Source organism: Elgaria multicarinata, chromosome 8 (assembly GCF_023053635.1).
Source record: "Elgaria multicarinata webbii isolate HBS135686 ecotype San Diego chromosome 8, rElgMul1.1.pri, whole genome shotgun sequence".
Classification (NCBI taxonomy): Eukaryota; Metazoa; Chordata; class Lepidosauria; order Squamata; family Anguidae; genus Elgaria; species Elgaria multicarinata.
The window spans coordinates 73,914,906-73,940,651 of record NC_086178.1 but is presented as its reverse complement, the minus strand read 5'-3'; the positions used below and the strand labels follow the sequence as shown (position 1 = coordinate 73,940,651).

At 40.3% G+C, this 25,746-nt stretch overlaps 1 protein-coding gene across 2 annotated transcripts in view; it reads left to right on the top strand.

Annotated features, from left to right (window-relative positions):
* FAM53B (family with sequence similarity 53 member B) overlaps positions 1-25,746 on the top strand; it is a 116,362-nt gene that overhangs the window by 15,319 nt on the left and 75,297 nt on the right. The window contains exons 1-3 of one of the 2 annotated variants that reach the window (XM_063132802.1): positions 993-1,110; positions 18,749-18,993; positions 20,572-20,626. In XM_063132802.1, the coding sequence (XP_062988872.1) occupies positions 18,907-18,993; positions 20,572-20,626 (142 nt within the window). In that variant the 5' untranslated portion in view covers positions 993-1,110; positions 18,749-18,906. Of the gene's footprint in view, positions 1-992; positions 1,111-18,748; positions 18,994-20,571; positions 20,627-25,746 lie in introns of those variants that run through there. The other variant, XM_063132801.1, reaches the window with a different exon arrangement.

The following is a 25,746-nucleotide window of genomic DNA, read 5'->3' as shown; positions in this document are numbered from 1 at the left end:
GGCATCCCCAGGAGAAAAAGAAAATGCTACCCTGAGAAGTTTCCAACATTCCTGGTCAACCTCTGCAGTGACTATCTTAAAACATAGGACAACTTTTCACACAGTGGCTCAGTGTGTACACACTACACGCAGTAGATTTCAGGATGCAGTCCTGGGTTTGTGCATGTCCAACTTGTTTCATTCAGTACACTGTATATGGTTGAATATGTGTGTACATCCTATCCACACAATTTGTGCACTCATATTTTTAAACTGGACAAATTGCATGCCAAGGTGTACATGCCTGAACATTCCTTTACACACTAGGACAGGACAGTGTGTGCACTTTTTCTTAAGCTATATGTGATCTTGTGCTTGAGAATATTTGGCATCTTGCTTATTTCAGCTTCTTGCTTGAGATAACATTAGCATTTGAAGAGCCAATGTGTTAAAGGAGTTGGGGATCTTGCTAGTGGCACACTATGAGCCAAAATGCTTGCTTTGTTGGGCTCCATACAGATGAGAATTTTATTTCAGCAATTCTCTATTTCAACTTTTCTTGGGTAAATGTTTTTCTAGAGTGAGATAACTAAATAGCAAGTCCAGAGTTTAGTGTGAATGTCATTAAGGTTCACTGGGCCAGGGCCAGTTTTAAATGTATCCCAAGGGTACATTTGTATTAGACGCTCAAGAAATACATGGATTTGTGTGTTGATACCTATAAGCCTATGGTGATTTGTTATAGATAGTTCAGCTGTCTCTTTTTTTTTGGTAGAGTTGTACAATGTATTATCTCTAAAGAAAAGTAAGGTATACTTATGATTTTGGTCTGGTTTTGTTCTTGTTGCTAGACCGGATCACCTTAAAGGAAATTTGCAATGAAAATACCTGCTATTGTCAAATACTCAAACAGCACTTGGTTTCATACCCATTTTTTAAGTCTTGGAAAAACTGACTTGAAGATGTTCTTCTAAGTATACTGTTTCTGGGCAAAGGTCATACTGATGTTAATGACAGAACAGAGGAAGCTCATATAAAAGTGGCTCCAGGTTTTAATTCATAATATTTCCAAGTGGACTTTGATGTCCCTCCACCCACCCACACTTTTATTTGCTGTGGATTTGCACAAAGGTGAGTTGTTTTGCTTTCTGACCTCATAGAAGAGTTGAGGCTGAGGGGACAATATGTCCAGCAATTCCACAATAGTTGAACAGTGTGACCTACCCTGGACTTTGTTAGGCTATTCACTGTGACTAAACCATGTTGGCTGATAATGAGTACCATAGCTGAATTTAAGGGAAGGACTGTAGCTCAGTGTTAGAGCACGTGCTTTGCATGCAGGGATCCCAGGTTCAATTCTCTGGCATCTTCAGTTAGGGCTAAGAAAGAGTCCTGTCTCAAGCCCTTGAGAGGTGCTGCCAGTCAGTGTTGGCAATATGAGGCTTCATGGACCAATGATCTGTCATGGCATAAGGCAGCTTCCTATGAATAAAGAGGGAGCGTAGAGAAGAGAGATGCTTGTGTGACAGAAAACATGATAAGAGGGAGAGTAAAAAGAGTGTTTTTGGGGGCAACAAAACAGGGAAGCAGCAAAAGGAGAATGATGGTTACTGGCAGAAGAAACTACTGGTGGCAAAAGTCACTCACGAGGAGATAAACAGATGTCAGGGAGATGGGGAAACAGAGAAGTTAAATAGCTACCAAAATCACGAGTGGGTGAGAGAAGGGAGGGATGGCAAACAAGATTCAAGCCTTTTGATAATAGCTTACTACATAAATGAGTAGGAGTGGTAATATCCCATGCCATAAAACGCTTTAGAAACTCTCCAGGGTAGAGAAGCCCACAAGGCAACTGGTTTTAAAAATACAGCTGTCTGTATCACAGGCCACAAGGGGATATTTATGTGAAGGCCTGTTGTTAAAGCCTTGGCAGCACTTCACTAGGTGGGGCAGCTCCATTTTGTATGATAAATATGGCTCTTTGTTTTGAGAAGCAGGAAGTAATGGAATGAGAGAGGAAAAAAGTGCTACCATATCACATAGCATTCAGCATGTGGTAGAAAGAGTACTTTAACCCTGGGTGATTTGACCTTTTGTCTTCTTGTGAGATACCAGAGATGACCATGACAAAATTGGGTCTACCATAATGGCTGGTATTATGATCAGAGTTGATCACCAAACTAATGGCCAGGAAGGAAAGTTTCAGAAGGCCTGCCGTTCCCCACTTTAATGTGTGAAGCAGCTTGTTCGTTCAAGCCCTTATAAAATTTACATCACCTTTGGGTATTTCTTCTGTGGTGTGCCTTTGTCTCTCTTCATTTCATGCTTTAGCTTAGATGATATTTTATTAGAAGCGTTAAACAGGAATCTCACATGGAGCTGGATCCACATTTACGGTGGATCAGCTGCAATGTTAGAAGTTGACTTACCTGCCTGCTCCTTCCCCTGGCAACCCCTCCAATACTCTGGAAATGCTATGCAGAGTCAGGAGACCCTGCTGAATGGGGTGAGCTGTCGTGTGATGGGAGGGGGACTCCCGAAAAAATCATGGGGGGGGGGACCTTTTGCAAGCAGAACTCTTCCTCTTGCAGAAGGTCACTGCCTTCCATGAAAGGCAGATCCTAGATCTAACCCATAGAGAATCTTGTCCCCAGGACATAGGGTTGTACTGAATGACTGTGGCATACAGTCCGGGCATCATCCACAAGGAATTTGTGCAGGATTTGATAGGAAGAAATAACTGGCCCTTCAAATGAGAACAATGGCATCTATGTACAAGATCTGCACAGTGGTTTGTGCCCTTCAACACTATGATATTATAGCATTCTTCTAGCTGTATTCACTTTAAATATTTGAATAAAAATTTTAATGCAACTTTTTTGGTCTTGTGGGTGTTTGTATGTTGCTTCCATTAGTTTTTCTGTCGCTCCTTGAAGAAAGCTTCACATTGTTGACAAATTAAACCGCATTCTCTGCATGTAATAAATGGGTTTATATTTAGCAGGCATCAAAACTATACTGGGTGAAGAATTTACATCTCAGACCTCTGGAGGGGTCTATACTACGCTAACAAACTATCATGTGCAAGTTTATGCAAAATAATGTGTAATTTAAATAACTTCATAGGCTATTTTGTCACTATCTCTGATACCCATCATTTCATAGAATCATGGAATAGTAGAGTTGGAAGGGGCCTAAAGGCCATCGAGTCCAACCCCCTGCTCAATGTAGGAATCCACCCTAAAGCATACCTGACATCTAATTAGGTACCTATCTGTAAAACAGATTTAGAACATTCTTAGCAGGTTGGTATATAATAATCTAAAATCCCAAAGCAATGCTCAATATGCAGACTATTTTATGTTGAGTGCAAAATTCAGAATTCTGCAAAACTGAGGTTTAATTTAACAACAACAACCCACGTTTCTAGCCCTTATGGCTCTGAGGAAAGTTTTGAAAGTTCCTTGCTGTACCTCACTGTTAGCAGAATATATTCTGCAAAAGCAGAATATATTATGCAAAATAGACATTTGGGTTACTGTGGTCCATAAATATACACAGCTGTATTAACACTGGCTAAAAAGAACTCTCTCAGGAGCTTTTACTGCAATGCTCCCCTAACCGAAGAGAGTTGATGTAGATGGTTCCTTCTTTGCTCCAAAAAAGCATATAAAAAGGGAAGAGAGCGTTCTTTCCCTCCTACATATTCATACCTCAGCTAGAGATGCCGGCACTGATTCCTTTGCAGCCAGGGCACGTAGGGACCATCCTCAGGGAACAAACTGTGATGTATTTAATGAATCCGGGAAAGTAAGACATTTTAAAAGCTGCAGGGCAATATACACTTGCTGCTCAGTCTGCCAAATTTGCACCAATTAGGACAACCTGCAGCTGTCTAGCTCCTCCTTCATTAAGAGACACTTGCATTGGATATAGGACTAAACATTTACTTTTTCTAACACATTGAAAATTCTTTGGTAATGCCAGCCACTTTGTAAGCAAAAGTTGAAATAGTGGTATTAGTTTGCTGAAAAAGTGGATCCAGTATAAATAGAGTGTTTTAATATAGCATCTTTGGGATATAGCATTGATAGATGGGTTGGAATTCAAGTGAAAATGGCATTATTAAGGCTGCAATCCTACATACACTTACCTGGGAGAAAGTCCCATTGAAAACAGTGGGGTTGAGTTCTGTGTAGCCATGTACAGAATTTGGATGCTGGAAGCGTTCAAGTAAATATGCAGAAGCTTGCCCTATAGGTGTTGTTAAATACATATATAATGTACTTCTTGTCTTGAATTTGATATCATTGTAATAACCTGAGATGTGTCTGCACCTGCTCGTTTCCACATGTGAGAGCCAAAGCACATTGAAGCACATCTGGGCTGTGCAACTTGCATAGTGTCCTGCTGTCAACCTTTACACATCATATGATATCATAAACTATTGGGGCAAGCTTGGACGCTATATTGGATGTCATGTGTAGTGTTGGAACACAGTTACACTAATTGGTACAAGCTTCCCCATTTCTTCCTGCACTAAGCAGAAACAAGTAATATGTTATTGGCAGAATAGGTTTACAGTCATGCCTCATTGTATGAGGTACATCTTTTCATAGCCACTGTTTGGAAGGGGAAGTTCCTCACTTCTTCCCTCTGTGCCAGTACCAAAGCACCATAATTAATCATGATACGGTACTGTTTAGAACTTTAATTCATTTAGTCATCAGTATTAATAGCGATGTCATTATTTATAACAAAAGTTCTGAAATACCTGGATTGGTCTGACCGAGATCAATTTTAGCCCTCTTGCCAGAAACACTTTCCATGGCCAACTAATCAGAACTCCAGAGATATTTTGTGCTTTCTATAAATGTGTGGGCGCAATTACTCAGAGAAGGCAGAATCCTGCTTGCTATTTATAACCTTCGTTTTACCTTTCATCTCTCCTCTTCTCTCACATGCACACTAGTGCTACTCGCATCTCTTCCATAATAATGGCTGATTCCTGGCCTCCTTTTTTTAATCTACTGGGTGAGTGAGAGGTCAGAATTTAAGTTTGCTGTTGTATGTGGGAATGCTTTCCTCTTGTGACACATACTTGAAACAACATAACAAGAGGCAGAATTAGTGCTTTAGAAATGCGCCAAGTTCTAGTGAGCTGCTGCTGTGCGTAAAGGAACATAAAGAGAAACCGCTTATGGCAAAGAGAGCCAAACGCTGGCCATATCCAAGAATCCCATGTAAGGCAATGACTGAGACTGCTGTTACTAGATATTCAGGGATGGAGGACCAATTCTGCATGCTTTCTCAGTTAGTACTAATCCCTCCGTATGCTACAAGGGGGCTCAGATGTATTGTAATAGTGAATATTGTGTCAGATGGAAATATGACTGCAAAATTTGGCTTAGGGCAGTGGTGAATATTTGTTTTTGTGGTTGTGCAGAACTACCATCTGCCTTCTATCTATTTTTCAAGAGCCACTTCCTATTCCAGCTGTTCCCTGTTCCTCCGCTCTTGTGCTACATTATTCTGGCTAGCAGGCTGATTTTACATTGCTCTTATATTTCTTTAATCATCTGACTGAGCTTTTTCAAGTTCAGTTTTGAGCAATGGATAATTGAAATTTAACATACACTTAAAAAGAGAATTGGCGTTCCTTTCTCTAAAGAAACTCTACAAACCCAAGATGCTGATGCTTGGAGTTGGTCTAGACCACACAGTTTGACTGATATTGTTCAAGGTTGGCTCCTCGAATATCTTGGCTGGCCAGGAATGGAAGCAGCTTCCACAGGTTTCAGTAGATCTTGGTACACCGCAGGAGTGTCGCACAGTTTCAGGGCCAAGAAAGTGAAAGCAATTACATTAAAGTGTTTTGGAACAGTCCAGAAAGTACGCTGCAGCTTTTTTTTCAGCTGCAATAGTGCAGTATTCCATCTCTAGTCTGGTGTGGGTGGAAAATAAATTCTGCTGCAGGAGAATTGTCTTGTTGCAAGGTGCGTTGCCTTGTCAAGGCTGAGCATAATTTCTCTGGAAGCTTTTCCCATGAGTCCCACTCCTCTTACAAGGCCTTGTGTGATATGAAAAATTGGATGACTGACTGGCATCCTTTACTTGTGTGTTTTTTTTTACTTTCCTTTTAAGCTCCCCACATTCCTGAATATCTGATCACGTGTTTATCCTACCCTTCCTCCAGGGAACTCAGAGGGGCATAAATGGTTTCCCCCAACCTATTGTATCTTCATAACAACCCTGTGAGGTAGGTTAGGCTGAGAGATAATAATAGGCCTAAAAAATTCTACAGCTGAATGGAGAACTGAACCTGACACTACACCTTTGTCAGGTGCCAATCTGGTGTTTCGAGTCATTTACCTTTATTATGCAAATTACAAACAAACAGGCATAATACAGTAGATTTAAGGTGGCTCCTGGGATAAAACACCATGAATTACATTTGCAACTAAACTGCTGCTGTACACAACCCATTCTCAAACTGAGTTGGCTACCAAGTCCTTAAGGTAGGTTTTTCCACGGGGGTCTCTTCCTTCACTTCAAGTCCCTTCGAGCGCCTCATGATCCTGTGTTGCTCCTTCCTTTTCACCTGACATCTAACTCCTGGGTCTCTTATTCCCATTCCTTCCTTTTCTTCATTAGTAGCCTGTGGTCTCACGGGGTCAGAGGTCCCGGCCTGATTGTCATCCATATGATTGGACAGCAGCTGGGCTTCATCCTCTCTGTCACTCTAATTCTCACTGTCTCCACTCCTGCAACCTTGCTGCTGCAATAAAGCCTCCCCCTCCCCATCTGACTCACAATCAGTTCCCGTGTCTTCTTGGGGTGTGTCTACAGAGGTGCTGGGCCCAATCCCTATAACCTTTGTATTTAAATACAGACATTACAGTATGGCATGTAATATGATATAAGAATGCATGGCAGATGAATGCCTTTTTAGATGCTAGAATTGTGCACTGGGTGGTGAAATGTAAAAGACAGTCCTGTTGAAATTCCCTCTTCCACATAACTATTAAATTCCCTCTTCCACATAACTGTTCGCCTTTGCATCTGGCTACCATAACTGTACCTGTGCTCAAACACTGCAGTCCAGAAATTCTGAGGACATCCTTTAAAAAGCCCCAAAGAAAACATAATTAAATTAATGTGTAAATGTTTGCAAAAGTGTACAGGCATGGATAAGGAGAGTTATATTACTAATGATATTGCAGATAAGCGCAAAAACCCAGCAACAGAAGCATAAGCTCTGGGAAAGTGGTGGAATATAGACAACAAATAGGTAATAAGTGTACATTTATTGCGTTGTACCCAATATTAGTCCTACTTAGAGTAGACCCATAGACATTTATTGTGTTGTATCCAGTGTTAGTCCTACTTAGAGTAGACCCATAGATATGAATAGGATTTAAGTTAGATTAACATTGAATAGAACCCATTGTGCCAAAAACATGTGCAAAAGCCCCAAGAGTTATGCAATGTGCTATCTAAATTTAAATCCAGAGAAAAGAAGGGGACTTGCAGAGTAGCAGGCAAGACTGAGGATAAATAGACAGAACAAATGCTCTCCACTAGCTAGTGTAAATATCTTTTGACTGCCCAGTCTGGACTTGCCTTCCTAAGAAGCCAGTGGAATAGACCATTATTGCAATTCCCCTGCAATCTTGAAGGCATCTCCTAATATCTGAGTTAGGGATCTTGATTTGAGAACCAGTTCTACTCACATTGAATTCATAAGGTTTTATTCCCCTTAAAAGAAATACCAGGCAGTTTTGAACCATATCCATAGATCTGAAACAAACATAATTTCTGTTGTATGATTTATAGAAGGCAGTGTGTGTATTTTTTTCCCCATGACATAGGTGATGGCATGTCCTTTTTTCCTGGTTCTTAGACTTGTTCGTTTTCTTCACATCCATTTCCTCATATCTTTATTTGTAGTGATGGAGGGCTGAAATTGATGGCCTCTGTACCCTAGTGGAAGGAAGATACTGCCTTTTCAGCGGTCTGCTTAGTGCTAGCTGTCAAAAGATTAATTTATCCTGGAGAGTTTTCTTTGAGAAAGTAGCTATTTATGTTATAAAGTGGAAACCTTGGTCAGCTCTGGGGGTCATGTTGAATACCTATTGTGAATGGGGTGTGTTCCTTGTCTGCAAACACACAGGTAGAGAGAGGACTGGGTTTTTTTTATTTTTAAAGAGGTTTTTCACTCTGTTTTCCTATTGATCTGCACTAGATGTGACAGGACAAACAGCAGCTTGCACTGTTTGTAGTATCCTATTTCTGCCAGGACCCCCTTCACTTGAGACCCACAGAAGGTAGTGCTGTGCGATATTAGACACTGATTGAGAATGAATGAGATACTTGAAAGCACTTACACAGTTAAAAGATGCTGTGGAGATAATCCTTTACCAAGACACGGGGATTAAGGCTTGCCTTAGGAAATGGTTCTGTATTTTGGATCTAACTAATGAAGCTAACATATTTAAAAAATGGAACTGGCTTTGCTTCCTCGGGATGCATCTGGAGACACCATTTTGTGCTGTAGAAATGACATCCCTAATCCAATTTGATAGTTACTTGACTTCATTTAATTGTTTCATTTTATTTCTGATAAAATATGCAACTGAACTGATGTGAGATCACACCTGTTATTCTGAAAAGTTATATGTGCCTATCTCTTACTCTGAATTACTTGAAAGTAATTTTAAAAATCTGTATTAGGACATAAAATGGGCTGCTGTTGTATATGAAAATTCTTGTGTGTGTGATATTGTTCCAGGGAGCAGATCTAAGATAACCTTGGTTCTTTTTTTATTACAGCTTCGTAAAGACTCAGTGTGGGATTTTTCATGAATATGGAAAAACAATTATTTGCTAAAAGTTTCCAATTTCCATGTATTGAGTACAGTTTATGGTTATTCCTTCCAGTGTTCGTGATAGCCATCTCAACAAGTACGATTGCTATGCATGGATAGAAACTCTGATGGGTTTTTGAAACTGTTCAAATAAGGATATTTTGAGAGGGCATAGCTGGTAGGAAATATTAAACTGCATACATGAGAATTTACATAAGGGGAAGTTTTAAGATATGTTGCACCATATGTCTTGCTTCTGTCTCAGATGGCATAATCATACCCCGGAAGCAACATTTTTTTGAACAAAATGAAAATGTGGATAAGGCAAATTGTAGGAATGGTAAGGTACTTGTAAAAAGCCAAGTGTACTCCTAAAAATACTAATGCAAGTAAAGTTGGCACTTGTGTGAAGTTGTTTTGAATTGTATATATAGATGCAGACAGTAAGTGTGTAGACAGTAAATTGCTGTAAATGCCTCCTTGAGAGAGGGAGTGGTGTTGGCCTCTTTAAAAGAGGCGGCAATTAGACCACTCCTGAAGAAGCCTAATCTGGACCCGGAGGATGTTAACAACTACAGGCCGGTGGCTAATATCCCCTTCCTGGGCAAGGTGCTTGAGCGGGTGGTTGCAGGACAACTCCAGGCACTCTTGAATGAAACGGATTATCTAGATCCATTTCAATCAAGTTTCAGGCCTGGTTTTGGAACAGAAACTGCCTTGGTCGCCCTATGGGATGACTTCGGCCAGGAGAGAGACATTGGGAGTGCGACCCTGTTGGTTCTCCTGGACCTCTCAGCGGCCTTCGATACCATTGACCATGGTATCCTTTTGGATAGGTTGTCTGAGCTGGGAGTTGGAGGTACTGCGTTGCAGTGGTTCCACTCCTACTTGGATGGCGGATTCCAGAAGGTGGTGCTGGGGGATTATTGCTCTGTGCCGTGGCTCCTAAGCCATGGGGTTCCGCAGGGCTCTATCTTATCCCCTATGCTGTTTAACATATACATGTAGCCGCTGGGGGAGGTTATCCGGAGATGTGGACTGAGGTGTCATCAATATGCGGATGATACCCAGCTCTACCTTTCCTTTTGATCAAACCCAGGTGAGGCAGTGGCTGTTCTGGACACGGTAATGGACTGGATGAGGGCTAATAAACTGAGACTCAATCCAGACAAGACGGAGGTACTGTTAGCGGGTGGTTCATCTGTCCGGCGAGGTGATGTTTGCTCTGTCCTGGACGGGATTGCACTCTCCCTAAAGGATCGGGTCTGTAGTTTGGGGGTGCTTTTGGATCCAGAACTGTCACTTTAGGCACAGGTGAACTCAGTGGCAAAGAGCACCTTTTATCAGCGTAGGTTGATATACCAACTACGCCGTTATCTGGACAGAGATAGCCTAGCTACAGTTATCCATGCTCTGATAACCTCTCGTTTGGATTACTGCAATGCGTTATACGTGGGGCTGCCTTTGAAAACGGTCCGGAAGTTTCAGCTGGTACGAAACAGGGCAGCCCGTTTACTAACAGGGACTGGCCGGCGAGATCACATTATGCCATTCCTTTTACAAATTCATTGGCTGCCAGTCCAGGTCCGGGCCCGATTCATAGTGCTGGTATTGAAGGAACGCCTCCTCCCATATGTACCTGCCGGAACTTAAGATCATCTACAGGGGCCCTTCTCTGTGAGCCCCTGCCAAAGGAAGTAAGGCAGGTGGCTACTAGAAGGAGGGCTTTCTCCGCTGTGGCACCCCGGTTGTGGAATGAGCTCCCCAGAGAGGTCCGCCTGGCGCCTACACTGCACTGCTTTCGTCGCCAGCTTTCGTCGCCGTATTTTAATCTTATATCAATTTTGCTGCGTGGTTTTATCCTAGTTGTGCTTTTTATACTGTATTTTGTAATTGTGCTTTTAACATGTTGGTTGTTTTATTATGGTTTTAATTTTTGTGAACCGCCCAGAGAGCTTCGGCTATTGGGTGGTATAAAAATGTAATAAATAAATAAACTGATGAAGAAACAATGTCTGGCTTCTCCATCAGAACTGAGACCCCAGCATCATCAGTGCTAGCTTTTAACCCCAGTATTGATTGACTCTTCCCCAATATATTAAAGAGATATTTTTGTTGTCCTGGAAAAATGCGAAGGCTACGGATATTGATAAAGAACAGAAATCATATGATATGACCCTGTGGTCCTTTAAGGCTTACTATGGCGGTAAAGACCAATGGAATCCTCATTGATTTCAGCTGGAAGAAGGCAAGGAAGCAGAACTGGATGCCTCTTTTTCATCCTTGCCAGGTGAGATGCCTTTGTGGCTATGGTGGCACAAGCCACTGCTTGAAACATCAGAGCAGCAGTAGGTACAGTAAGAACTGTCAACTTGTCAAGGGCCTAATATCTGAGCCTCCTCAATCAAAAGTTAAAAGGGGAAGAAAAGGTAATCTATCTGGCAGACCTCATGCTTGTCCCAGATCTAGAAACAAGGTAAACCTAGAGGAAATGGAGGGAGCAAGGTCACATGATTCACAATGTTCTTTAGCATTCCCAAGGTTGGTATCCCAAGGAAGATAATGTGCAACTCCATATAAGTTAGTAGTACCTACTGTCAATGTTAGCTGTGCATCCTGCCCATATTAGATTACTAGTTTAGATTACTGTAATGTGTTTTAGATGGGTCTTCCTTTGAAGATAGTCTATAAGCTTCATCTGATTCAGAATCTGGCTGCCTGGTTGTTTGTTTGTCATTCCTTCAGGTATTTATTTAATTATTTATTACATTTATATACCACCCCATAGCCGAAGCTCTCTGGGCGGTTTACAAAGGTGTTGACAGGTGAGAGTCCTATTATGTGTATTTCATTGGCTTCTGGTTTGTTTTAGAGCATTCACAGAGACATAAATTGTCTCTTAGAGATTAGTGCTTTCTGTCTTATGATTCTCCTTCCTCCTTCCCCTGAAAAAAAATTAGCCAGTGCCTTGCTCTATCTCTTTTGGATTCTAGATTTCATCAAATAGCAACAGTTTTTCCGCTTTGGTTTTCCCAGGGCTCTAGCATGGCTTTTCCCAGAAGGTCCACCAAATGATCAGTTTCTAATGTAATTGCTTTGTTGCATTAGGACACAACTTGGTAGAGATTTGGACTCTGGTCATATCAATTCTCAGAAATGTTTCAGGCAGAAAGGAAGGCTAAAAAATATTCTTAGAAAAGATTGACTTCTGAAAGGACATCTCAAATCGCCTTTTCATCATGAAATAAAAAACAAAACAGCCAGACCTGCAATTTCCTATCCTTGAGAAGGTAAAGATATATTCAGTAGAACTCTAGCTTAAGTTTGAGAAACAAGTAGTATTATTTCTTTCATTATACTGTTCTCTTAAGATGACATAGATTTATCTCAGAGGGCATGCTCTCCACAACAGGATGTCCTTTCAAGAAGAAATATTTTGCCTGTACTTGCAAAATCATTGTTGTAAGGTCTTTTGAGTTTCTTGCAAAAGCATTAATCATTACCTTAGGGAAAAGAAAATTATCTGTGGAGAAATCATACCCTGATTCTAGATAAACTTTTGACATAACAGTGTGACTGCTGCTCAATAGTTCAGAGGGGAATTTTCTGGGCACAAGACTACCTATTTGCATGCTAGTTTTTAGTGCACAGTTTCATGCTCTTCCATAGGTAGATTAAATTACTCTTTCAAAAATGGATGTTTTTCAGTCAGCAGTCAACACTTTCAAGCGCCCTTTGAGTATACATCTTTTCCACTTGGGGAAAAATTGTATTCAAAAGTACTCTAGAAGGGCCATAGCTCAGTGCTTTGCATGCAGATGGACATCTTAAATCACTTTTTTTATGGAGGCAAAGAGTTCAATTTCTTTTTCATCTCATATAGCAGAGCTGTGCCTGAGATCTTGGTAAACTGCCCCAATCCGAACAGGCAGTGTTGAGTAGGACTCTAATAGTGATTCACTATAGGTCCCTCTAGCAGCTAAAGTAGGGGGGCTGCATGTGGCTTCTGCCGCCCCCAAAGCTGTAAAAAAAAAAAAAAAGTTTGCAAGTTAATGTTGATCGTTTTAGTGCTCTATAGCCACTATTGAGCATCAAAGAAGTCAAAATTAGCTTGCAAACAAACTAATTTTGATCCTTTTGGTGCTACAGATCCCATTTAAAAAAAATTCTGGCAGGAGCGTGCAGCCCATGGGGGGAATCCAGTGTGTGTGTGTGTGTGTGTGAGAGAGAGAGAGAGAGAGAGAGAGAGTAGCCCTGGGACCTCTGCTTTAGAGATACCAGTAGGAAATCAGAATTAGGCAGCTTCGCATGTTCATATATGTCAACGTGCTTAATTTGATTGCATTGTGCCCAGTGAGTGTGTAGTTGTCATATTTGGATCAAATCTTTTGAGTTTGGAACTGATAAGATTTAATTAATACTATTAGGTATGGCCAAAAGATGAGGAATATTTGTCTGTTCCTTCCTTATTTGAATACATGGAAAAGCCAAAGAACTGAAGCCATTTCTAGTGAACTGCTTGGTGTATCCCACAGAGTCTTGAATAATTTGTGATTTTGAAAAAACACCCTAAAAGATTCATAGTAAAGTTTCTTTCTGATAAGTCTTCCCGCTCAGTGTATTTCATTAATTATTAGCATTGTAAGGAAAACTCCTCAGAGTATTTACTGTTTTTACCAGAGTAAGAAAACAGTTCTCTGCCCTTTCCAGAACTTAATTGCTTCTCAAAGTCCCAATGCAAGCCAAGCACTGGGCAGACCATGTGCTGATAAAAACAACTCACTTGTCAGAAAATGGCTGACACAGATGGCGGCATGAGCTAATTTTAAGTACTGTTGATGTCATTGTTGTTGTTACTGTGTTTTTTTTTTTATAAAAAACCCCTACATCTAGTCCTCGCTCACCATCTCCTTCGCTTCTTTTATCCTGGCTTTTACATTATTGCAGAAGCAGTGGAGGGGCTAGGCTATGGGGTCAGTATTTTTTATGGCTGAAAGGACAGTAGAATCTCCCCTTTGTGTGTTCTTATTGGAGAGGATGCTGCATTCCTCCCCAATGTATTCATCAGTTTCACTTATTCCCAATCACCTGACAGGTCTCTCTCCTCCTCTTGAATTACTTGCAGTTGGTATATGATTTCCTTGCTATTCTGCCAGTGTGCTATGATGTAGTGGATGACATAGAGTGGCGTTTTCATGGGCCCTACTTCCACATTGTTAGCTGATGGTTCCGATGTCAAGGCACAAGCTTGCAAGGCATGACTCCGTCAGTTCCACTGGCTGGCTAAATTGATGTTGTGAGACCTTTAGCTTTCTGATAAAATGTCATGGGAGAGGGCACTGGAAGGTCATTGGCCTAGTAACTCTAGTATATGCATATTTCTGCTTTTGTGAGTTCACTGGTCAGAACTCAGCCTTGTTGGTCTGGTGTCAAGGTTCAGGACTCTTTGGGGTCACTAGCTTAGTAGCTTTAGCCTGCAAGAATGAGGTCAAGAAAGAGGCCTCAAAGGGGTCACTTTCTCATCGCCTCTGGCTTGCTGCAGGAGAAACTGGCCACCAAGCATTGAGAGCTGACACCAACAAATGGTGAATATTTGAAAATGTGTGCAAATGTAAAATTAACCATGCGCATTGAGGCTGTACTTGATTTCCAAAAGAACATTGTTGGAGAAGGGATGTCAGTCCAGTAAAAAGCTGGTCAAATGGCAATCCAGAGAATTTCCTGAGTATATGTTGATTAGGCCTTTGAGGATTTACTCATGCATCTCTGGTTTGCTATTTAGTTTACTATATTGTACCAGTTCTACATTTGTAGCTAAGAGTGAACAAATTGTGAAAATAAATTCAGTAATTTGTTTCTCATTTTGTTTCTATAGTTAACTGTAAGGAGGACCCTTTCCCCCATGTCTTTAAAGTGTATTTGAAAGGTTGTGTTTATGGGGGAGAAAAGTGTGCAACACTTGTATAGATTGATACGTGTGATGGTTAATATGTGCCTTACCTACAATTTCCTACAAGGAAGTGATTTCCACGTAGGCATTTTGTCAGCTTGATTTAGCCATTAGAGAAGAGAGAAGGCAGTGGTATTTATTTTAGAATAATTGAATCCAGAATAAAAGACTATGGATGTTTCCAGATGGACGACTCTGGGCACTACCTATCAAAAGACACTGTGCAGCTATTCTGTTTTTTCGTCCTGAATAGATTATTGCATGGAAAGAAAAAAGATGGTAGAAGCTGTGGGGAAACACAGGAGGGTTACAAATGGATGACAACGTCATCCAGACCCCGATAAAATGTGAATGTTGGACTCATGGCAATTCCACAATAAATCCTCTTCTGAAAGCAGCCTTTGTTGTTTTAGTAATTCCCTTTCTGAATGTACTGTCAAAAGAAAAATTCCAAACAAAAATGTCCCAAATCAGTACAATTATCAGTGACCAGGTTTGCCTGACACAAAGGTGGCTAACAAACCATGGTTCTAGCAAAGGTTCTCTCACCAGTTACCCCTGTTCACATATTGAAGTTCAGTGGGAATTGTTGGTTTTGCAGCCTACTTTTAATTGCTCATTCATTGTTTTGTCTCATTTAGATTGTAAAAGAGAAAGAGACGTGCTCCCCCACCCCCACTTTACACATTACAGCAGAAGCATCTAGAGAGGAAATGCAGCTAATCACTGCTTCTCGTAATGCTCAAAGTGGTGCTTGTTCACCTGGGCCATCTCAGTCCAAAGTGTTTTTGTATGAAAGAAAAAGTCACCAGCTAAGCCTTTTGATTTGCGTTACCTCTGACATGTGAGATTCGAAATGAATAGATTGCCTTTTCAGCTTGTACTTCAAGGGCAGGTATTCCTAGAACCATCCCTTCTCCCATAAACTGAGGTGACCATAAGTGAATTCAATCAGGGTCATTAAACACTGTTACTTTCCTATTAGGCCTGGAATATTGTATACAGCTCTGGGCACCACAGCTCAGAAAGAATATTGTAGAGCTGGAAAAGCTACAGAAAAGGGCAACCAAAATGATCAAGGGGGCGTACTTCCTCTACGAGGAAAGGCAGGGAGTTTGCTGTTGCGTTCATATCCTGTTTGTGGGCTTTGCATCTTGTTGGCTACCTTGGAAACAGAATGCTGGACTAGGTAGGCCTTTGGTCTTAAGTTCTTTGTGTATGGGAAATGTAGGCACCTGTATTTTTTCCTCTGTGGAGCAAATAGCAGTTGAGCTGGGGACAATTTGGCCACATAGAATACAAAGTTATTATCAACATAAATAAATAAAATAAAACACAAATAAAACACAACTTGATAATCCAACATCTAGCCCTATAATTCAGATTATGGAATACCTCAGTCCTATTCTCCGCACACGTGTAGCTCCTTTGGGTGGTAGCCGCTAATGTTAAACAGTTTAAGTGTGTGGTGTAAACAGTCCCCAATAGTAATAACATTTCAGAAACAAAGCTACTGAGCAGGGGCTTGGACTTGATGGCTTTATAGGCCCCTTCCAACTCTACTATTCTATAATTCTATGATATGGGAAACTGAGTAAAATGCAGGTGAATAGCCCATGCTATTCAGGCCAGGGAGCCAACTCCACCCCTCTGGGGTTCCCCAAATGATTCCACCCCTTCCTCTGGCCCCATCCACAAGATGTTTGGTCGTTTCTTCGCTTTTGTGAATCTATTCTGGATTGTTGGAATGCTGCTCCTAAGGCTTAGTTACTTGCATTAAGAGTTTTAAGGTACAATATGCTGGGTTTTAATTTTTTCCCTTTGGCTCCACCCACTGCTGGAATGTGCCCCCCCCCCCTCGAGAGCTTCTTCAAAATTGAATTGAAAAGGGTTCCCCACCCGTGCTTTATACTAAAGGGTTCTCATCTTAGAGATAGGTGCCATGGCACAAACTGGATTATTTGACAACTGCATAGGCCAGTGGGATTATCAAACCAACAAATGGGGCTGCTTTGCTTGCTTCACATGGAATACTAGATAGCTAAATCAGATACGCTGCCTACCCTGTGTGCCCTCAGCTAAGCATATTTTTAGGCTTTGCATGTTAGTCTTGTCTTGTCTCACCTTCTCTACTTGTAGCTTTCATAATTTCCCGATCATTAGATTGTTCAGAGATTAATGGGGAAGCCACCAGCAAACTGTACTTGACGACAACCACTATGACACATAGAAATATGAGACTCCATCACACTTCCTTTTTACAACAATAAATCTTGAGAAAATGTATTGATTTTCTTCCTTCCATGGTTTTGCACTCTGGATGAACCTAGTTCTGACAAAACAATAGTAGATAATTTTTCTTTACTAGCCAGCTGGCCTTTAAATGAGCATTCTCAATGGCACCCACTTGCAAGCTCAAATCCAAGTAAACAAGAAATATGATTTGCAGGCTAACCAGGGAATCAATATTGGTTCTTAATGTTTTCTAATGCTTATCAGCATATTCTGAATCATTGACCTTGCATAGAACTGCTTGATTTTAATTGCACATTAGGGGATAAATGTTTAATGCCTTATAGCGCATGGTTTTCTCTCTCTCCTCTTTGCATTGACAAAGCAACAACAAACTATTTAAACAGGATTATATGCATTACTTTGGAAAATTATTTCTCTAATTAGATCCTAGCTACAATCTGTCATTTTTTAGCTGCAAGGACTGCCAGAAGCTGAGGGGGGAAATCTGTTTTGGCTATCTCACGTTTCCCTGACTTTACCATCTAGCTCGTGTAAATATCCCCCAGTCATTTGAACTTTTATCTTGAAATGTTTTGAAGGCTGCCCTAAATAAAGTTGGTTTATATGCAAACAAGTTTATGAATTGTAAAACAATTGTTAAGCTTTTCCCTTAAACTTTATTCCAGGAAAATTGTCCCATCAGAGTTGGGACTGCATTAACCATTTTTCTAAGTATGCTCCTATCCCATTGCCTTGGCATGACTTACTTTGCCTTTGGGAAGGGAAAATGAGGCAGTGGCTGCATCCGGATGTCACTTTAGGCCATGCTGGGTTAATAAGCTACTCACAGTAGCTTATTTGGAAACAAGCTAGTGTTATGCATGACATGATCAGACAAATAAGCTGCTGTGTGCAGTTTATTAAGCTATTGCGTGTAATCTGAGTCATCCCTCTGCCCTTGTCCTATTGCAGTGGTGCTGTTTCACCCATTGACATTGCAGCAGCCTGTTTTAATCTTCCACAATATCCCAATGAGAGGAGACAGTGAATTCAGCACTTCCAGCATCACCCTGATGAGGGGCTGGCGGCTCTAAAGCCTTGGAAGTATGCAGGATTAGGATCAAACTTCATACACACCCAATGCACCATTAAAACCCCATGCAATTACACACCAAGGAATGAAAACCCTGGGTGCATAAAAAGGGCGGTGGTACAAATAAACCCTTTGCAGGATCGGGACCAAATTTCATGCACAGCCTCCCCTAGCAGGGATGCACACGAAGCCCATTGAAAATCCTGTGCATGGACATAACCACATGGGCAAAAGCACCTTTTCACCAAAAAAGGAGTGGCAGCTATAACTCCATGGAAGTTTGCAGGAGTGGGACGAAACTGCCTTCTTTTCTTGTTAGTTACCTGATTGTCTCTAGTCTATAATGGTTCCCCACCAGCTCACCATCCTAATTAATCAGTTCTCCATCTTGCAGCTACCCAGGTCACGTAAGGAGGAAAGGGCTTGTCTGTTCTTCCCATTGGTATAATTTAATCATACGGCCACCATCTTTGTGCTCTTGGGTGCATGGAAAAAGGAGGATTCCCTAGGTCTATTGTGGGTGCAAAGGCAAACTTCCCACAAAGCCTAAATTCCATACAGTGATTTGTGAAAGCAATTTATAAATAAATTGTGTTTATCTTTCTGTGCCCCCCTTTCTTCCAGAGAGTGAAGATTTTGGAGCAATTTTTGTCAAGCCGTACAGTTTCTAAAACAGATGGGAATTGGTTCCATTGAACCTTTCTTCTGGGAAAATGCACTGAATCAGACACTGTGCCTAATATGGCTGATTGTGACCTTTACCTCTACTGGAATGGACCCCAATGCATGACTTTGTTACCATGGTGATGATCTTAACTACAACTCTGGAAAACAAAGGTGCTGATTCTCTATCATGCAGGGCTGAGCTGGTAAGAGTTCATTTCACACACTGACAGCTTAGCTTATGCTATGAAGCATTTATATCTTTCAGATTGCAGGGCTGTCCTCTCATTTGGGGTAAAAAGAAGTAGGACTTGGTTGATTTTTTCAGTGGTGCTGTACTTTTAGCCCTATTTAAACACAATGATCTGTGAGCAAGCAGAACTTACACATGCAGTGTTGCACATGCACAACACCATGTGTAAAAAAAATGTGTGTGTATGTACATACATACAAGATGTGTCTGTCCTGATTTATTCTGAGCATAGAATTGGAATTTTGGTGCCAAATTTGGCTTTCCTTGGCACAGATTTTTTATGAGTAGTTAATGCATGCATGTTTTTGCATAACATAATCATATTTAATGTTTTTGTTCATTGTTTCTCAGAAGAGAACACTAGTGCAGATAATCCCTGAGGAACTTTAGTAAGTGCATACATATCAATAGAAGGTCATCGTTCTATTCACAAAAAGAAATCAATTTCTTTGCTTAGCCTTAAGAAAAACAAATGTGATGACTAATCTACTTCTTCGCTTTTAAATTTTAGTATAGAGCTCAACTTTTGTGAACCGATAATTACAGTTAAAATTCATACAATTTCAAAATGTTCTCACTTCCTCAGATTTTTCTTTTCCTTAGACCTAAGCTTTATTTTTTGAATAATTGTTCAATGTTTGAAGAGAAATATAGGCTGCCCAAGCACTCTTTCCTCTCTCCCACTTAATTAAATTGTATAAATACCAGTATACGAAGGCAAATTATAAACACAATAACATAAGGAAGCCTTCTATGTACTGTATTTTCTGGCGTATAAGACTACTTTTTAACCCAGGAAAATCTTCTCAAAAGTTGGAGGTCGTCTTATACGCCCAGTATAAGATGACTTTTTAACCCAGGAAGATCTTCTCAAAAGTTGGGGGTCGTCTTATACGCCCAGTCGTCTTATACGCCGGAAAATACGGTAGTTCTGGAAACTCTTTCAAGGGTGACCCATTCAAAGGAATAGAAGCTACAAAAATAGTATAAAGGAGATAACAGCCTTCTTGTTTTGAAGGTTTGCCATTATCATTTTTCATTTTGCTCGTGTGCTTGGTTCTATGCCCTTTATTAAGCTATGCTATGAGTGTTGCACAGTTTTTGAATGGCATCTTAGAATGAAGTTGTTCTGAATCTCTCCCTGTACCAACTTATCCGTATCTTAAGGTCTTCAGAAGAAGCTCTTCTCCAGGTTCCTTTGCTATGAAAAGCTCATTTTAGAAGGGTGGTCAGAGGGCCTTCTCTGTGGTGACGCCTCATTTCTGGAATGCCCTCCCCAGTGAGGTTTGACTGTCACAGATGGTGTTATCATTTCAGCAAGTTGTTAAAATTTACTCATTTGTCAAAGGATTTTAAAGAGTTATACATGTTTAGTTTCTCTGCTGGTTTTTTATGTTTCTGGCTTGTTTTTGTTGGAATGTTTTAAGGTTTTATTGTATTATAGTGGGGCTTATTTTTATTTTACTGCCCTGATACTTAGGATAAGGGACAGGTTAAAACCATAGTGAATAGCTTTTCTGCTTTTTTTCAGCACACTTCAAAGAAGATGAGTCAAGGACCCACTCTTTTCTCTTGTGGAATTATGGGTGAGCAGGAGAAACTTCTTTTTATTTTTACTGTTCAGTTATAACTGCACATTATGCAGGAGGAAATGTAGGAGGGATCTTTGAACTGATGCTTAATATTTAGTTATAAACAAAAACATTTTTTTCCTTTTTCCTTTTTACAAGCTGAGAAATCTATTTCCTAATTTCTCATTCACTTTTCTTTGTATTCCATATGGCTGACTGTTGATCTGCTTTATGTTATGCAACATGGCACCCAGCTGATATGCTCTCTGTGTGTGTAAATTTCCAAATGGCTGCCCTGCATGTCAAATTTTTGGTGACCTCTACCTGATCTCAAGTATTGTAGAATCTAGTAAATCGTCTCTTCTCACTTCAGTCTAAACCAGATGTACTTAACTGGGGCAACTGACAGGGAACAGATTCCATGAAAAGCATTTTAGTGTCTTGAAAAATCAGCTACATGGCACATCTGGTATATTCAAACTTCACATTTAGTAATGCTGGATAGAAAAGTTCCAGTTGTTCATTGGTATGAAATAAAGCTTGCCTGCCGTTCTTGTATAATTCTCTTCTCACTCAAAGATTTTGTGATCTTGAGTGTTTCAAGATGGCTTTTTTGGGGGGGAGGGGGGGGAACGTCCTAAAAAATTCTTCTGAATATCACTTATTTTCACAGTAATCGGTACAACCATCACAGTCTTTAAAAGAAAATAATAACCATCAGGCAATTGCAGTTTAATTGGTATTCTTGTGCTGCTTTTAACAATTGACATACTTCACTGGCACATCAGCCACCATTTATTTGTATAGCGATATGCTAGTGAACATTATGATGATTAGGGTGTGGCTGGATGCTTTTTAAGGGCTGGTGGTTTTGAAGGACCTAGCTCTGTATTGTATTCCTTAGTTTCTTAGGTTATTGGGTAAGAACCCCCCACCCCAATTAAAGCATAAGGTAAAGTTTGAGCCACAGTATTATATCATAAAAGATGATACTTTACAAAATATCTCTTCACACCATTCACAGGCATTCACAGAATTAATGGAGGGCAATTGTATGTAAGCTTCCTGACAGGGAATTCATCTGAGAGAGGAGGAGACAAAGTATTTGTGTAGAGACAAAGCAGTGTGTGTATCTGCATGCATGAGTGTTGTATATGTATATGTGTGTGTATATAAAATAGATGTGTGTCTGTGCTCAAATGAAAACAGTCTGTTTTCGTTATGTTCCCTATAAAGAATAAATCAAGGAACAAAGACTACTCACCAAGTTGATCAAAGAATAGGATGGGCCCAAGCCTAATAAGCCTGTTTGGCATTAACTTTCTACAAAGTTGTATGCATTTGAGCTACATAAATGCTGGCCTTATTTTGCTAAAGTATCCTGGTTCCAAGGGATCCTAATTGTACCTTGCTGATCAGAGCACCCACTTGTGCAATTGCTTTTTATCATGCCCAGTCAAAAAGAGCAAATCCCATTGGCATTCTTTTTGTTTTGCTTTGTAATTTTAGGCATCTTTCCTGATGCTTTTATTCACTCTAGTTTCCAACTAGCCCAAATTAACCAGCCGGGTCATTGTTGAAACATGCCCAGATAGGTTCACTGCTGACAGCCACAATGAATTTCAAACTGCTATGCTATTTCCAATTAGATAGTTGTGTTCTTGCTTGCAAAAAGGATTGAGACAAGAACATCCTTTTAAGTTTGGTTTTGGATTTGGGCCAGTGGGAAGCCGAGAAATGTAGTGCCACATGGGACATCTTTGGACCGGAGAGAGAGCTTGGCTTCCTTTCTTGTCTCCTCAGTCAGGAGAGGCATGGTATCTTGAGAACTAATTATCTATTTGGCTTTGAATGAAGGTAGAAAAATTAGGAACTAATAAAGCTGGTCTATCCATAGAATAAACAATACTGCTCTTGGGAAAGTTGGTGTGTAAGTCTAGCTTTGGGATAATATTAGGATAGCTTATAGCTAGGGCATCCTGCCCATCAGAGCACAGTCTGAGGCAAAACTGGGAATGGTGATTGATATCCAATTCCTCCCACCTAAAGCATGGGAAAACTTTATGTTGGTCCTTAAGGTAAGACATTCCATCTTACCTTAAGGAAGAAGCTAAGTAGCTCAGTCACTTCTGTGGAACCTCTTTGTCCCAAGTGCACTGATGACCTTCTACAACATTCTTGCTTCATTCTCACATTCCGTATATTTACCACAGTTTACACAGGAAAACTTCACCGACTTTATCTTGATTTAAAATAAAATAAAGCAAAAGTGAGGTGTTTTTCTAAAATCAAAGTTACCAAACACAAACCCTTATTTTATGATCTGCAAACTGCTCTGGGCTTTCCTCTCTCCACAGATAATGTAGTTGCTTTTAAGTTTCATAAACGTAACCAAGTTATTGCCATTCATTTCCTGTTAGTTAATTTTGAACTACTGTCTTTAGCTTTTTGGACTTTCAGTTTGTCAGAGTAAATGTCACTTCCCTTTAAGATTTGTTTGGTTTCAATCCCTCTATCACTTAAACTGTAGCATTAATTGTTTACTATATTGAAGTACACCGATTTGAAACAAGTGATGGGAATAGAACTATCTGTCTATCGACCATTAGCATTTAGTGGCCATCTTGTAAGCATTACAATCATGTCATGCAAAACTCGTGATTCAGCCAGTGTTCAGAATCATAGTAAGGAAAAAAGAATAATGAACTAATTCATGAATGTCTTTCAGCCTAGTCATATATATATTTATTAAGACGTTGCAGTTCTCAAACTATCTTATCCGGTATAGTTCTATTCACATCAGTGGGACTCCTATTGAATTGGGCAGCTTTAGGATTTTATGTTATGAATGTTCAGTTTAAATAATGATAAGGAAGGAGAGTCCTGTAAGAATTCATTCCACTGTTTTACTAAAGGAGCATGACAACTGAGAAGCACAACGTTGATTGGAGTTATGATTCACAACTATTAGCACAAGAAAGGCAGTTATCCACTTCAGATATTCAGAAGGATGCAGCCTACGTCAGATGTGCAGCTGCCTAGGTGTGAGCACCGTCTGAATCTCCTTTAGACTTTAGATACACCATCTATGCTTCGGAGTTTTTGGCTCTCATCTTGTCACCAAACTAGTAGCAGAAAAGCTTGGGGGAATTTTCTGCTACAAATGCCAAATGTTGAGATTTGTTTCCTGAAATAAGCACAAAGCTCTTTTACAAGCACTGTTGAAGGATTTTACCTTGTAATTCAGGAGCAGACAACTGTCTTGGGCCATGGACACATTAGAAATTTGAGAAAATGTTCTGGGCACTATCACAAAATAGTTGCCAGTTTGGGAACTTTCTCTTCTTCTTCCTGTATGTATGTATGTATGTATGTCTAGTGGGAGGTGGTGGTGATGAGGAGCAGATGCACAGCTTTTTAGCCTTTCATGATAAAGTTCATTTTGCTGGGTCATACTTCGAACCTTTACATTTACAGTATGGCTCTTCAATATAAGCAGAATCTTCCTTAGTTCTTCCTTCTGTTATAATTCTTGATGATAAGGGCAGTTCAACAGTGGAGCCAACTTATTTATTAAAACATTTGTATCCCTCCCTGTATCATTGGGATCTCATGGCAGCATACTGATAGATTACATAGAGGGGTGGACAGCCTCTCCCTTTCGCGGTATCTTCAGGTAGAAATTGGACAGACATTTGCTGAGGATGTTCTAGCCCTGGATTTCCTGCATCTAGCAGGGGGTTGGACTACGTGGCCTATAAGACTATTGCCATGGTTCAATGTAGTCAGAAAAACAGGGAACGAAGTTGCTTTGCCAGCAATCTGCTGCTGGCGGAAAGTGATGCAGCAAAGCTGACCATTGCTAGTTGGAGCAAAAACAGCCGTAAAAGCAAAGAATATACCACCCCTCTTCCAGTACACCACACTGAGCAACTAAATTATCACTTTGTCTTTCTCAAGGAAGAATCAAACGTAAAAAGTAGTGCTCCCAAGCTTTTGTTCATTTAAAACCAGTTTTAATTTGGAATTAGTCATTTAGTAGTTGACTATAGCAACTTTGCCTCAGGTTCTTTGGGTGTGATTCTGTAAACATCTGTTTCTTCTGTGCAAAATATTTGCTTACTGCTTAGAATTATTTGAACCGTATTTAATGAGGCTGTATTAAAAACTGCATAGTTTTCCTGGCATTGTTTTCCCTATTGTAAGAAGGGGGAATATGTGTGAAGGATTCATTTCTAAGTAGTGTTGGTTATCACCCTTAAAGCCCTACATGGTCCAGGCTACCTGCAGGATCACCTTCTCCCGTACAATCCACCCCGCACACTCAGGTCCTCTGGGAAGAACTTCCTTCAGCCAGCCAAACCTAGGCTGACAGGTATTACCCAGAGTAATACCTGTCAGCCCTTTTCTTTTGCTGCTCCCAGACTGTGGAATGGCCTGCCGGAGGAGATTCGTCAACTTAACAGTCTTTTAGCATTTAAGAAAGCTATAAAGACTGATCTCTTCTGGCAGGCCTATCCAATGGAATTTTAGGATGCCTTTAGTATGCTTTTAGTATGTTTTTAGGAAGTTTTAAATATTGTGTTTTGATTAATATTTTATGTATTTTATACTTGTTGTTGTTCCCCGCCTCAATCAGGATGGAGAGGCGGGTTAGAAATTATTATTATTATTATTATTATTATTATTATTATTGGGTTTTTCTGTAAACTTTATAAAAGAGGGAGAAAAAAAGTGATGCTGGATGCTAATACATAAATGCCAATATAATAAAAGGAACTATGTGCTGCCTTCATTTTGACACCATTATTTTTAAAATGAAGAGCCTCATTTTTTACAAGGCCTAAGTCAGTGGTCTTCAACTGGTCCAGATCTGAGACCCACCTTGGACTCACATGGAAACAACTTTCACAATTGCCTAACATCGCGGCAACAGCTTTACCATGACCCATCTGGACTCATCTCGTGACCCACTTTTGGGTCCCAACTCATCAGTTGAAGACCACTGGTCTAAGGGACTAGTATTGCATTATCTTAATGGATACTTTGTTGGAATAAGTACATTTTGCTGCCCTCTTCCCTCAAAAGGCACCATTTCACTATCCAGTCAGGGCTATGAATTCCCATATGTGTAC